The sequence below is a fragment of the Fistularia commersonii genome, chromosome 24 (assembly GCF_037954325.1).
Source record: "Fistularia commersonii isolate RoL2024-O1a breed Wild chromosome 24, RoL_Fcom_v1.0, whole genome shotgun sequence".
Taxonomy (NCBI): domain Eukaryota; kingdom Metazoa; phylum Chordata; class Actinopteri; order Syngnathiformes; family Fistulariidae; genus Fistularia; species Fistularia commersonii.
Window position 1 is genome coordinate 12,368,484 of NC_141307.1, and position 12,908 is coordinate 12,381,391.

Genomic DNA, 12,908 nt, shown 5'->3' on the forward strand with positions numbered 1-12,908 from the left:
GCCTTGAGCTTTCACGATGCTTATTTTGTATTCTTCCTCTTTCGGAAGTTACGGCGTTTATTCCGACCTCGGAATCGAACTGGGCCTTGCGACGGATGGCGGCGCGGTACGGCAAAGGACAGAAATGATCATATGCCGTCATCTACCAAGACAAAGCATTTAAAAAGGGAAATCTTCAAGGCTGAGGGGGGTTTGTGAGCAGGAGCTCACACACACACACACACCATCTGCATTGTGTTCGCTCAGTATCCTCGCTCATAACTGCACCGGTGGTAAATAATTGGTAGGGGGGCAGAAGAAGAAAATAAATCTTAAGACTTATGAGATTGTCTGAGCAACGATTTCCAATAGTGCCGGCATCCATCTGTCATACCTGCTTAGGGCAGGAGGAGGAGAAGGTGGAGCAGCAGGGAGGGAGCATCCACTGTAACCCCCGTCTAACAAAGCTGAACAAACACTACAGCTCCTTCTAACTGAGTTTTTCCCTCCGTCTCCAACCAGGGTCTTCAAGGTGCCGATGGCAAAGCGGGACAGAAGGTATAGCTGTTTTCTTTTCTCTGTGTTTTTTCCTCATGCAATTATAGTTCACTCACATTCAGCGGAATTGTGACTTAAACATCCTCATCTGCATTCCTGCACAGCGACGCACACACACACGCATTTGCATTGCATAGGGCCGGCCTCCCGAAGCACACCGGAGTGCACACACACGTGCACATTCAGCACACCTACACGAGGCCATCCCAACACATCGAGACCCACGTGTGCATGAGAGTAATATACACTGCTCAAAAAAATAAAGGGAACGCTTGAACAACACAATGTAACTCCGAGTCAATCACACTTGTGTGAAATCATAGTGTCCACTCAGGAAGCAACACAGATTCATTTGGACTTGTTTTAAGGACATTACATCAAAGTTGGATCAGCCTGGAGTTTGTTTTTACACTTTAATTTGGAGTGTGATTCCTAATCCAGACCTCCATGGGTTGATACAATTGATTTCCATTTAACATTTTTGTGTGATTTAGTTGTCAGCACATTCAACTGTGTAAAGAGCAAAGTATTTCATAAGAATATTTCATTCATTTAGATCTAGGATGTGTTTTTGAAGTGTTCCCTTTATTTTTTTTGAGCAGTGTATAAGCCAACCCCTGCATCCGTGTCGGTGGGGGCGGCACAAGACTAATTTCAACAATTTCCTTCGGGATAAATAAAGTTATCTTATCTTAATTTGCCTCTTTTGAATGTCTGTTTTTGTATGTTTTGGCAGGGAGAACCAGGATCAGATGGAGTCAAAGGAGAAAAGGTCAGCGAGGCTTTTTTATTAGAATGAGGCCAAAGCAAGAATTGCATATTCACAGCACATTATTTACTATCTATTAGTATTAGCAATTAGCATTGCACTCGGCCGTACCTGTGATAACTTACGGATGTTTTGCCTGAGATGGTGTCTAACTTGGCCTTGTCGTTCAGGGAGAGTCCTGCACCGTTTGCCCATCTCTTGGGGATTTGTCTCTAAACCCGGGACCCGGAGTTGCTCAAACGCTGCAGCTGACGGGCCAGAAAGGAGAACGAGTGGGTCTATCCGTATTCCTCGGGGTGTTTGTGCAAAACAAACGTATTTCGATGCAAAGATAAACACACCCTACGCTGAAACAACAGCAACCTTTTCTTGTGGGAGTGAGGATTTAAATGAAAAAAGAAACAATGTGGTAAAATACACGGGGTGGAAGTAGAGCGGTTGGTTAATTGTCTTTGTTTGACTGCATTTCTATTTCTGATTTTTGTATTTTTTCTCGCCTTTGTACACGGAGATAAGCTATGTCATTAAATTTGAGTATTATCCATTCTTTTTTTTTTTCTTTTTTTCTTTCTGTTTCACAGGGTGAGCCTGGAATTGTAGGACCACATGGTCCTGCAGGAGAGAAGGTAAGTAAAATAAAAAGCCGGGAATGAGAGCAGTTGACCTCAATAGAGGGTACATTCAAGGTTTTCATAGGGGGAATTCAGTCTGCAGGTTTCTGAATCGGCCCCGTAATAGACTTCATGAGGAAGATAATCACGGCAGTGAACTAATTTTGGGTCCAAAACTGTCTGCCACAGGGATTTTACTCAGTGGGGATCTTATTAGGGAGAGGCGTAGATTGTAGGAAAAAAAAAAAAAAAAAAACCTTGCTTGCCTGCAGGGGTGCACCTTTTTTATGAAATATGAATTACCAATTCAACAGACCCGTCCGTTTTCATCAATCTGTGAAAGTCAGATTAAAATGTTTTTTTCTTTGCTCGCCTTTAGGGTGACACAGGGAGTAAAGGAGCTGACGGTAAGCCGGTGAGTTCAGATTTAGTTTTAAAATAGTCTCCCGTCACATTGTCATCCGGTAAAGTCACCAACTCGCATCGCGCCCGTGTGAAACAGGGAAAACCCGGGCCGAGAGGATCCGCCGGCAAGGATGGACAGAAAGGTGCAACGGTAAAAACAATTTAAATGTCAAATATAGTATATCCTTGTAATCCTTGTCTCCCCTGAACCTAAAAAATGTTTTTTTTCACCGCCAAGAGATGAATAAATAAATAAATAGTTTTGCAGTTCGAGCTGAATGGAAGGTCACCATTTTTAAGATCTTGAACCATGCATTATTTTTTTTTGAGTATTTCAAGGCAAAAAAAAATAAAAAAAAATACTACCCATAGGTTTTATCTGGTGCGCTGCATGTATATGTGTTTATATATGAATATACACTGCTCAAAAAAATAAAGGGAACGCTTAAAAAACACATCCTGGATTTAAATGAATGAAATATTCTTATGAAAGACTTTGCTCTTTACACAGTTGAATGTGTTGACAACAAAAATCACACCAAAATGATCGATGGAAATCAATTGTTTCAACCCATGGAGGTCTGGATTAGGAATCACACTCAAAATTAAAGTGTAAAAACAAACTCCAGGCTGATCCAACTTTGATGTAATGTCCTTAAAACAAGTCAAAATGAATCTGTGTTGCTTCCTGAGTGGACACTATGATTTCACACAAGTGTGATTGACTTGGAGTTGCATTGTGTTGTTCAAGTGTTCCCTTTATTTTTTTGAGCAGTATATATATATATATATATATATATATATATGGAGAAATGTAACTCAAATTCATGTGATAACAGGGAGAGCAAGGGCTGCCTGGCCTGAGTCTTCCTGGACTGAAGGGTGAGAAGGTAAGGGAAGACAAACGCCTCCTTCCTTTGTGTCCATTAACCTAGTTGTCATGCAAACTAACTAACCCCCCTTACTCCCTGCACCTCCTCAGGGCGAGTGCGGTGTTTGCCAGCCCGCCGAGGTCGGCAGCGGCCCTGCCAGCATCAAAATGCCCGAGGGAACCCGGGGCGCGCCAGGAGAGCCGGGCCCCCCGGGTTCCCCGGGACTTCCGGGGCTCGGCGCCGAAGGCAAACAGGTGCGATCGCCGTAAAAGATAACGTCGCAAAAAAAGCTGCAAACTAATTCCATGGAAACGGCTAAAAAAAAAAGATCATTTGACATACTCTACGTGTCCCTGTGTGGTTTTCACCATATTGACCGGTCCTTGCATTTGCATATTCGGCAAAAACGCCAGAAAACATGCTTCGATTCGCAATTAGTTGGAGTTACTTATTACTTACGTAGCTGTGAAAAGCATCTCTGAAGCAAAGAAAACCACACATATATATTTCTAACACCGACTCAATGCAGCTGACTTGTTCTGCGCTTCACCACAACTGTCAGAGTTATTTGTATCAATCAGTTACCATCATCACATAATGTGAATTTCATCAAAAATAAAAATAAAAAAAGCAGCATCCAGCTGCTCTATTGTGCCGCAACACAAGACTAAAACAGATTATAGATCATGAGAGGAAATTGTGAGATGCCGTGGAAGGTTTTATCAATATTGGAAAAAAAAAAAAAAAATCCCCTCCGGATATGCAGAGATTCTTTTGTTTTTATAGAGAAAAGTGAAATAAATCTCTGCTGACTGCTGTCACCTCTCCAAATTACACACTTTGTGCTTTGCTGGTTAGCTTTTATCAAGAGCTATTTTACCTGAGAGGTAAAAGCCTGCACACTATTTGCTGATGACTGCATGTGTGTGTTATGTGGAAGTGTGTGTCTTTGTGTTTACGCAGACGCTGCTCGACATGTATCTGCGTGTATTTGTTACATCACTTTCAATTTGCTTACACAGGGACCTCCAGGCCTGGCAGGAGCTAGAGGAGATAAGGTAAGGGAACAGATAGAGATTTCAGATGTCTGTGTATTTTAAAAAATAAAAAACAAATTACCCTGGGTCCACCGGGAATACTGATGAAAACCGATCGCTGCCTGAATACTTTGTTCAAAAATACCTTTTTTTTTTTTTAATATAACCCAGTTTCAACTAAAGCCCTGCCTAAAATAGACACGGCTATTTTGACTCAACAATGGCCTTTTGAGAACGTCGGACCTCTTCAGCTAACAAGGAATCAACCGGACCAAAGGTGTTTCTGGGAAAATCCCAATATGATATGAAATAATGTCTCGGTGAGATCGGGGCGCTCTGTTTAATTCGGGTCACCGGGCTCGTCTCTCGAACGGTCAAAGCGCTTTAACCCCCCCGCTTCCCGAAAAAAAAACAGACAATAAATCTGCAAAAAGTGGAGATCGGCTGTCTTCAATTATTATGAAGCGCTTCTTCAATAAGTTCTCCTGGACTGCAAAGTCAGACTGATAACGAAAGCTTCTGCACGATGCCATCGGCAATAGTGACTTCCATAAATCATACAATAAAACCCTGATTGATGTTTGGTTCTGCTTCAAAGAGATTCTGCTGAAATGCCGGCACTGTGTGCACAACAAAGACATTGTAAAGTTGCGCTCCAAGTTACTTTCCTTGTTAACAAACAACGAGTCTTGATCTAAAATGTCACATATGCTTCATCAAACACCGAGGAGGCCGGACAACAACCGGGCATACCGTATTCATAGATGGATTTGTTTATTTTCAATCCGACGTTTCTCCGTGCGCCTCTTCGGTAAAGGGGTCATCTCATCGGTGTGTTTTCGTCCGATTCAATGTTTCCAGGGAGGCCGAGGAGAGCGGGGGGACCCGGGGATGGACGGTGCGCCCGGAGTCCCGGGACTGGCCGGGGAGCCCGGTCGGGATGGACTCACGGGCTTAAAGGGTGAAAAGGTAGTTTTATCTCCTGCCATCTTGCATCGCGAGATGGGAAAAACCCTTTCCATCGACGCCATCCTGCACCCGACGGACCGGCATTGTGTCTTTCTTTTTGCTGCCGCTGATTCTCTCAGGTGTTTCCCTGATCACTCTAATTTACAGGATCATGGCAACGTAGCGTTGCACTGCTGCCACATGTCGCGTTTGGAACACAATGTTAATTTCATTTTCAAACACATGTTGGTCTTTGTTTTCTCTACACAGAGCCTCAAGAGCTATTCAGAGATTTCTGTTCTCTTTGTAGTTAGGTTGTTGGATTTCAGATCATTTGTTTGGCTTTCCAGGGAGACGCTTGCACCAGTTGTCCATCTGTGGGTTCTGCGTTTGGCGATGGTGCGACTGTGTCGGGACAGAAGGGGGAAAGAGGAGACCCTGGTCCTGCAGGAGAGGGAAAGCCAGGCAGAAATGTCAGAAACATGCATTTTTATTTCACCGCTTCCCTCTATCTTCATGTATCCATGTGTTTATGGGCATCTGGTATGTTTTTAGGGTAAACCCGGCCTACCAGGGGTGCAAGGACCTCCGGGAATCAAGGGAAGCAGGGTATGAATGGCGGGGCGATGTTTACTTTTCGAACTGATACCGACGATTTCCAACGTCGCTGACCGATTCTTGTGTTGTTCTTCCTTCCAGGGAGAATCTGGGATGGATGGCGTCGGCCTCCCAGGACCACAGGTGGGGTGGACAAAACACACCGCACGCAAAAAAAAGCTAGGAAAAGCAATATCTTAAAAACTCTGTCGATGGAATCCGTCCCGTTTGGACGACAATGACAATTTGGTCGCATCTTTTACTGCTCATTTTATTGGTAGAAAAGATGTCCTTTAAATGGTATGGATTTTGAATCATCTCAGGCGAATTGTCGAATATTGCGATAACTCCCCGATAATTCTGTAAACTAAACGAATAACTGGTTAACTCAAAGATGAGTTTGCCGTTTTTTTCATCTTACCGTCCAAAGTGGCGTGTTTGTGTTTGTGGAAAAAGAAGCCGAAGAAACCCAGACAGCCCGAGATAGTTATTGATTAATCCCATCACGAAGACTGATAAGACACAAAGAGTATCAAGATAGTGTCTGCTAAGTTCTCGGGAACCCTTTGAGAATGAAATACAATCACAATTGCCGAATTACAATCCAAACCTTATCTTGGGTCTCGATCCTGATTTGTTTCATTCATTTTGGTTACTTTTGACCGCTTTTCTCCTTCATTTCATAGGGTGAAGAGGGACCTCGAGGGCTTCCAGGTGTTGCAGTAAGTTACACTCATATTTTATGAAGTCCTATTTTTCTTGACTATATATATCCCTTGGCCTGAAGTGAATGTTTTTACTCAGGGTTCTCCTGGATCCAGAGGCTCACCAGGCCCAGCCGGCCCTGCAGGAGAAAAGGTCGCGTAAGATATATTGAGGGAAGCTGCGCTTGTCGTTACAACCTGTTACGAATTCAAAACCCGATATATTAAATATTGCCACACGGTGAGGTTTATCATGTGGGTGTTTCCCGCTCGCAGGGCGACAAAGGAGAAGACGGGCTTCCGGGACCTCAAGGCCCCGTCGGCATGGGAGTCGAAGGGCCCCCGGTAGGATATAGGCTTTATTTTCAAATCTCCTTGTACATCGATGTCACAACTTTACGTACATTTCTTTAGCTTATCTGTAACTAACTGCTTTTTTTTTTTTTTCCTCTCTAACTGCTTCGCTTTTTTTTTTTTTTTTTACCCCACAGGGTAAAAACGGGATGCCTGGTTCGACAGGACCGCCGGGAGCTGACGGCAGACCTGTGAGTCACCTTTGTAAAACTGCATCATTATTTCAAGCGAATCTTGACAAACTTAAGCTGCAAAAATAGCATTGTTACCTCTACCCAAGTAAATGGGGAGATTTTTTTTTTTTTTTTTTTTTAAATTTTCTTTGAGTTTCTTTCAAAAATGTCCTTGATTTTAGGCAGCGTTTATAACCAAGGATGTTTGCCTCGATCCATTACAGAGGCAATGTCTGTTACCATCTCATCCTCTGTCCCCTGATCTGCACTCAGCTCATTGCCCGTTAGCTTTATTTGGAAATAACAAAGCTAAAGTAACTGTGCGTGTGTGTGCGTGCATGTGTGTGTGCGTGCGTGTGTGTGTGTGTGTGTGTGTGTGTGTGTGTGTGGGTGGGCTCTACTCTGTCTTGCAGGGATTTGATGGAGCTAAGGGGGACAAGGTAAGTCTACCGTTTTATTTGGATGAAGGGGTCTTGGAGGGGTTTGAAAATAAAGGGTTAGAACAGATGGTAATCGCAAGAGATGGTTCAACAACCACCTCCCGACACACACTTGTGTGCATGTGGGTGTGAGCACATATGGGTGTGCGCTTGCACCCACACACACACTCGCTGGCTGCAGGGCACAGCTAGACTAGCAGCAGAGGTGACAAGTGTATTGTTGCTGGCAGACGGAGTTTCTGGGGCTCAAGAGAGTGTGTGTGAAAGACTATTAATTACTCTGTGAGGGTGGGAGAGACGAGGAAGTGGAAGGCAGTGCTTTAGGGCCGGGAGGGGTGTGTGACGTGGGACAGGGCCTGTCATAAAAGCAGATTTAAGACAAAGAATAAAGGTTACACCGTGGAGTCTCAAACAAACTCAGTGGAAATTGGAAAAAGGGGTCATTTTTATTTTTTTCAATTCGTTTTCTAAAAATATAACCGTGTAGGAGCTGGTGAGGCAACATATGAACGCGCTACATTCACGGCACTTTAATACAATGCAATGTCTACTAGTTATATGTTAAGTTAGTTGCTGTGAGAAAGGAGGATACAAAGAATAGAAGAGATGGAAAAGGGCTTCATTACATTACATTATATTGCATTACATTACATTGCATTTGGCAGATGCTTTTATCCAAAGTGACTTACAATAGAGGACATAAGGACTGCAAATAACACTTGCAAATACACGATGCACAGGAAATATACAGAACAGTAAGCTGAGGTTATTGAGTTGTTTTTTTTTTTTGACAAAGACATACACAAATGTACACACACACACACACACACTGCATAGCCTAACTTGGTGCCTAACCTGATCTGGGGCATCAGCGCAGTAAAAAGTCCTGAAAGAGAACAGTTTTTACCTGTTTCTTGAAGGTTGAGAGAGATGATGCTAGTCTTGTTGCTTCTGGAAGTTTATTCCACCACTGAGGTAGTAGAACTGAGAACAGTTTTGCTTGAGATGGCTTAGAGCGAGCAGAAGGTGCTGCTAGTAGGTTTGTATTAGAGGAGCTTCAGTAGTTATAGAAGGTCATGAGGGTACACATGACATATCCTAAAGTGGAATTTGGATTTGATTACAAAGAGGAAGGAAAGGTATGCCAGAAATCTCAAAGGATATTTTCCACCGTGTATTTCAGGGCGAGCCTGGAGAGTGCAACTGTCTGATGCCTGTGCACATGGGAGTTGGCGGGCCTGTAAGTACCTGACGCAAACACACACGATAACGCATGATAGAACGCAATTAGTCACATCTCTTGTTGAAATCTTCTCGTCGTGGCGACCGCACTTGAATATCTTCACTTGAAGACGTTTCTGTCCTCATCCGAGAGGCTTCTTCAGTTCTCGGACGAGGGCCGAAACGTCATCAAGTGAAGAAATCCACGTCCGGTTGCCACGACGAGAAGATCTCGCCAGGACCCGGATGACAGAGAACCTCCACATATTAGTCAGACCAGAGCAGCTTTTATACACACTATTATATACAATGACAGGGCAGAAGACATCTTGGAAAAAGAAAGCAAAGTGTATTTCTTTTGCCATAGTTCATTTTATTTTTAACATCACGCTTTGTGCAAGCTCTAGGACGGCTCTGACTGTAACTACATTTTCCTTCCAGGGAGCTCCAGGAACTCCAATAAATACGTGGCAGCCCGGGCCTCAGGTGTGCTCTGTCAGCCACCAGATAACTAAACTTTGAAAGTTTGGTCTTCATTTCTACCTTATAACTTTTCCCCTCTATATAGCTGCCATATTCTTTTAATGCTTTGAGTGTCCGAATCCTTCCGATGGACTTTATTGCGCAATTTGGCCGAAGTAACGGTTTGTTTTGCAGGGGCCTCCGGGACCTCCCGGCCCCCCCGGCCCACCGGGGCCCCAAGGTATAACCGGAATTCAAGGACCGCAGGTAAGAGGGAAATAATGAACGGGATCTCCGCCTGGTTCAATTCAGCAAATTCTGTTCACCTGAATTGAACTGCAAGCTTCTTACGGTACAGGCTTTCAGCATGGGCGGCCGGGGTATTGCAGCAGAGCCTTTTGACAGGCGGTTTGAGTAAAAGTCAGGAGATGCATGTAGGAAATGGAGTCGAGACGGTTTTTGTTTTGAAGAGCCTGCAGCTGTCCGGATGAAATGGTAAAACGCACTAACCAGTCTCTTGCTTCACGGCTTAACCCCTGCAAAGAGCGACCGAGCAAGCGCTGGGGAAGGACATTTATGCAATGAACAGTTGTTTGAAGGTCCGCTTTTGAAAAGCAAAGGATGAAATGCGACATCATTTTTAGAAAAAAAAAAAAGTCCTTCCTGTTTATTTTTCAACCAGTTGTATTTGAGTGGACCTTCAAATAAAGTGTTCTTGGAGTCAGATGTCAGAAGTGGTGATGGTGACTGGATTGAAGGGTTTGTTTTTTTTTTTTTTCTTGTCAATGATGCTGAGTGGACACTAAAATCCAGAATACTAATGCAATACTTCTTAAAAGTGAAACAAGGGTATTTGTTTTTGTTTTTTTTTCCTAACACTTTAGAGGAAATTAAAAGATATAGAATACTGGGAAAGGAGCAGGTTTGGTCATTTCGTCTTTCCCCCTTTTGACACTAAACACAAGTGGAGACGGGAGTGGCTCGCTCTCCATCGGCGACAAATCAGTTCAACCTCAGTTCCTTCTTTCAGGGTATCCCCGGAAACGACGGGATACCGGGGAAACCCGGTTTGCCTGCACACATCGTAAGTAATTTAGAGAGTAAAAGGGGGAGAAGGGACTCTCTTTTACTGAATTAAAATCTGAAGGATCGCTGTCTGTGCAAAGTAGCACAAAAGCACAAGGCTTTGACACTCAAAAGGTATCTTATATATTTTTAGAGCAAGTGGGTGTTGGCATGTTCTCATTATGTAAACAGATTTCATTTTTAACGGCGTAGAAATGGAAAATAATCGGTCATAGGTGACTCTGAGTAGTTACAGAAATGCGCCCCGGGGAAAATTTCCCAATATAAGTCAAACCCGTGGCGGCTGAGGATATGATACGGTGAACTCCAGGTATCTTAACACGATTAACACGATTGCATTGGTGAAAATTAACCTGGAGTGTAAGTGTGTGTTCGTCATCACCGGGTGGGTTTAAGTTACACATGTACACGGAAATGACGGCCTTCTTTCCCTCGAGCAACAGCAGACATACGGTGGTTGTCTGTACGTTTATTGTCTCTGGGCCAATGACCAAATATCACCAAAGTAACATCACTGCTGATCTTACCCCTTCAAACTAGACATGTAATAAGTAGTTCAATGTCAAAGCCCCGTCTTGATTCAATTTTGGGACACATTTATGATCAACTGATCGAAGGGTCTTGAATGACACGTGGATTTGTGCTCTTAAAGTTGTAGGCGAATGAATCTGTCAAGCAATTAAACCAAAATGTGTGCATCTTTGAATTGCCTAATTTCAGCAGGTCCTCTCAGCACAGGTACTTTGACTTGTTTGTGCTCTCCCACATGTTTGTACTGACCTGTGAGATAAAACTATCGATGAAAACTAAAGCACAAAAATCAGGGTTGCCTGTTTTTGAAACGCACACAATATCAGCCCGCCGTCTTCGGTGCGTTAATGTACCGAGCCGTGTTTTATCACATATCACGGTCAATAAGTGCAAGGATTAAAATAGCCTGTCGCCCTGATGGCTCCAGTTTGGACAATGTCAAATGAGTTTCTAATGACTTTGTGGCCGGGCCAGGCGCTATTGATGAATTGTCTCGGTACAAAAGGCCCAACTGTTTTCTTTTTTTAGGGGGAGGAGCTGCTTTTAAACGTAATTGAACTTGTCGACTGAGTTTTTGTGTTTCTTAATTCGGTACAGACAGCGGGGTTCGTCTCTCTTTCGGTAGACTATTTTTTTTAATTGCTTTTACTATTTTAAGGCTGAGGTCGTTTCTTTTGGTTTGTTTTTTGTACATGAATATTGTTAAAGATAGCAACATTTAGTTATCTTGACGTCTCTGTTGTTGTTCACCTATGGAAATGTCACGTACATCCAAAATCAAATCAATGACACAGGTGTATCAACATATGAATTTCCAATTTGGTTGCAAATGTAAGTCGTTATTCAGCATATATCAAATAGTTATCCGCTTTTCTACTTTACCGCCAATCCTGATCTTTGATTTGAGCTACTTTGTACAAAGAAAATGCCCAAAAAATGTTCAAATCATCTGGTTCCTTTGTCTTTCTTTTAAAGTATGTCTGATATATGTGAGCTTTGCATATTTCCAAACATTGTCTTGGGATCTGGGAAACCTAAATTTACATTTCAATTTCGTGCATCAGTCAAACAATTGGTGGATAGACGTGACAATTAAAAGCATTTTTTTGTTGCAGCACTAAATGTATGCCTTAAAACTTGGCATGGGTGTATCTGGCGCTCGATCACAGCGCGGCGAAGTTGCCTCTTTCCATTCATGCGTCACGCATGTGTGAAATGGTTCGAGGAAACAAGTTAGAAAGGTGGTATTTTTTGGTGCAGTGTTCTTTGACGGTAAAATACTGCTGAAGGGATATCAGAGTTTTTTTTAGAGAAAAATAGCGATTGCTAACAATTGACATATTATCCTCCCCAAAAGATCCCCATTTCTTTCATTCCTGCTCTTTGTAGCTCATCTGATTTACTCCTCATGTATTGGTACGTCCTGTGTGAGAACAAAAGGGTTTCGAAATCATAATTCTGCCACATTTTAATTATTCTACGATGACGGTTTGGTTTATTGAGTCCCATCCATAGTCTACCGCTTATCTGGGATTGGGTTGCAGTGTTTGAAAAAGCTTTGTTTCCCTGGGTGACCCCACAATGGGCATAAAGCCCCCCAAAACATGGCTCCTGGGGGTCGCAGGGACACAGGGAACCCCGCCACCAAGAGAAGGTGGCGGCTCCAGGAGCAGTAATGTTGAGTCCTCAATGGAAAAGCACTAGAAAGTCCCTCATTTCAAAAAAAGGGGAAACTGTTTAAAAATGAAGTTGCCAATACAACTGCAATTTTTTCCACTATTTTGAACCGCAGTCAATTGTTTTCTTTGGCTTGTCAACTGCAGAAGTGTTAATTTAGGTGACTCCATATGAAACTTAAATTGATGGATATTCAATTTCCTTGCTTTTGTTCCAGAGCCCTGACATCCAGCGGCTGCTTCAAGATGCTACCGGGGGAGATGATGATGTAAGTACACCTTGTCAGGAGCACTGTCCAGCATCTTCTCCACGTCCTCCGTTCATCTGACTGTCCTCTATGATGCAGGAAACCTGTGTGGACGGGTGCTCCCAGGGGTCCCCGGGGGTCCCCGGTACGACCGGTGCCAAGGGGGAGAAAGGCGACCAGGGCAAACCTGGCGTAACCCCCTTGGATAGCTGTGATCAGGTAACAGAGCTTCTCCAT

General features: G+C 43.3%; 1 protein-coding gene across 3 annotated transcripts in view; it reads left to right on the forward strand.

Moving 5' to 3' along the window:
* col16a1 (collagen, type XVI, alpha 1) overlaps nucleotides 1–12,908 on the forward strand; it is a 70,712-nt gene that overhangs the window by 41,489 nt on the left and 16,315 nt on the right. For 2 of the 3 annotated variants that reach the window (XM_086171216.1, XM_086171217.1), the window contains exons 19-42: nucleotides 502–537; nucleotides 1,274–1,309; nucleotides 1,477–1,578; nucleotides 1,888–1,932; nucleotides 2,297–2,332; nucleotides 2,420–2,473; nucleotides 3,162–3,212; nucleotides 3,305–3,448; nucleotides 4,217–4,252; nucleotides 5,093–5,200; nucleotides 5,530–5,652; nucleotides 5,735–5,788; nucleotides 5,879–5,920; nucleotides 6,463–6,498; nucleotides 6,581–6,634; nucleotides 6,757–6,825; nucleotides 6,972–7,025; nucleotides 7,421–7,447; nucleotides 8,631–8,687; nucleotides 9,110–9,154; nucleotides 9,326–9,397; nucleotides 10,161–10,214; nucleotides 12,642–12,692; nucleotides 12,771–12,890. In XM_086171216.1, the coding sequence (XP_086027342.1) occupies nucleotides 502–537; nucleotides 1,274–1,309; nucleotides 1,477–1,578; nucleotides 1,888–1,932; nucleotides 2,297–2,332; nucleotides 2,420–2,473; nucleotides 3,162–3,212; nucleotides 3,305–3,448; nucleotides 4,217–4,252; nucleotides 5,093–5,200; nucleotides 5,530–5,652; nucleotides 5,735–5,788; nucleotides 5,879–5,920; nucleotides 6,463–6,498; nucleotides 6,581–6,634; nucleotides 6,757–6,825; nucleotides 6,972–7,025; nucleotides 7,421–7,447; nucleotides 8,631–8,687; nucleotides 9,110–9,154; nucleotides 9,326–9,397; nucleotides 10,161–10,214; nucleotides 12,642–12,692; nucleotides 12,771–12,890 (1,506 nt within the window). The remainder of the gene's footprint in view (nucleotides 1–501; nucleotides 538–1,273; nucleotides 1,310–1,476; nucleotides 1,579–1,887; nucleotides 1,933–2,296; nucleotides 2,333–2,419; nucleotides 2,474–3,161; nucleotides 3,213–3,304; nucleotides 3,449–4,216; nucleotides 4,253–5,092; nucleotides 5,201–5,529; nucleotides 5,653–5,734; nucleotides 5,789–5,878; nucleotides 5,921–6,462; nucleotides 6,499–6,580; nucleotides 6,635–6,756; nucleotides 6,826–6,971; nucleotides 7,026–7,420; nucleotides 7,448–8,630; nucleotides 8,688–9,109; nucleotides 9,155–9,325; nucleotides 9,398–10,160; nucleotides 10,215–12,641; nucleotides 12,693–12,770; nucleotides 12,891–12,908) is intronic. The other variant, XM_086171218.1, reaches the window with a different exon arrangement.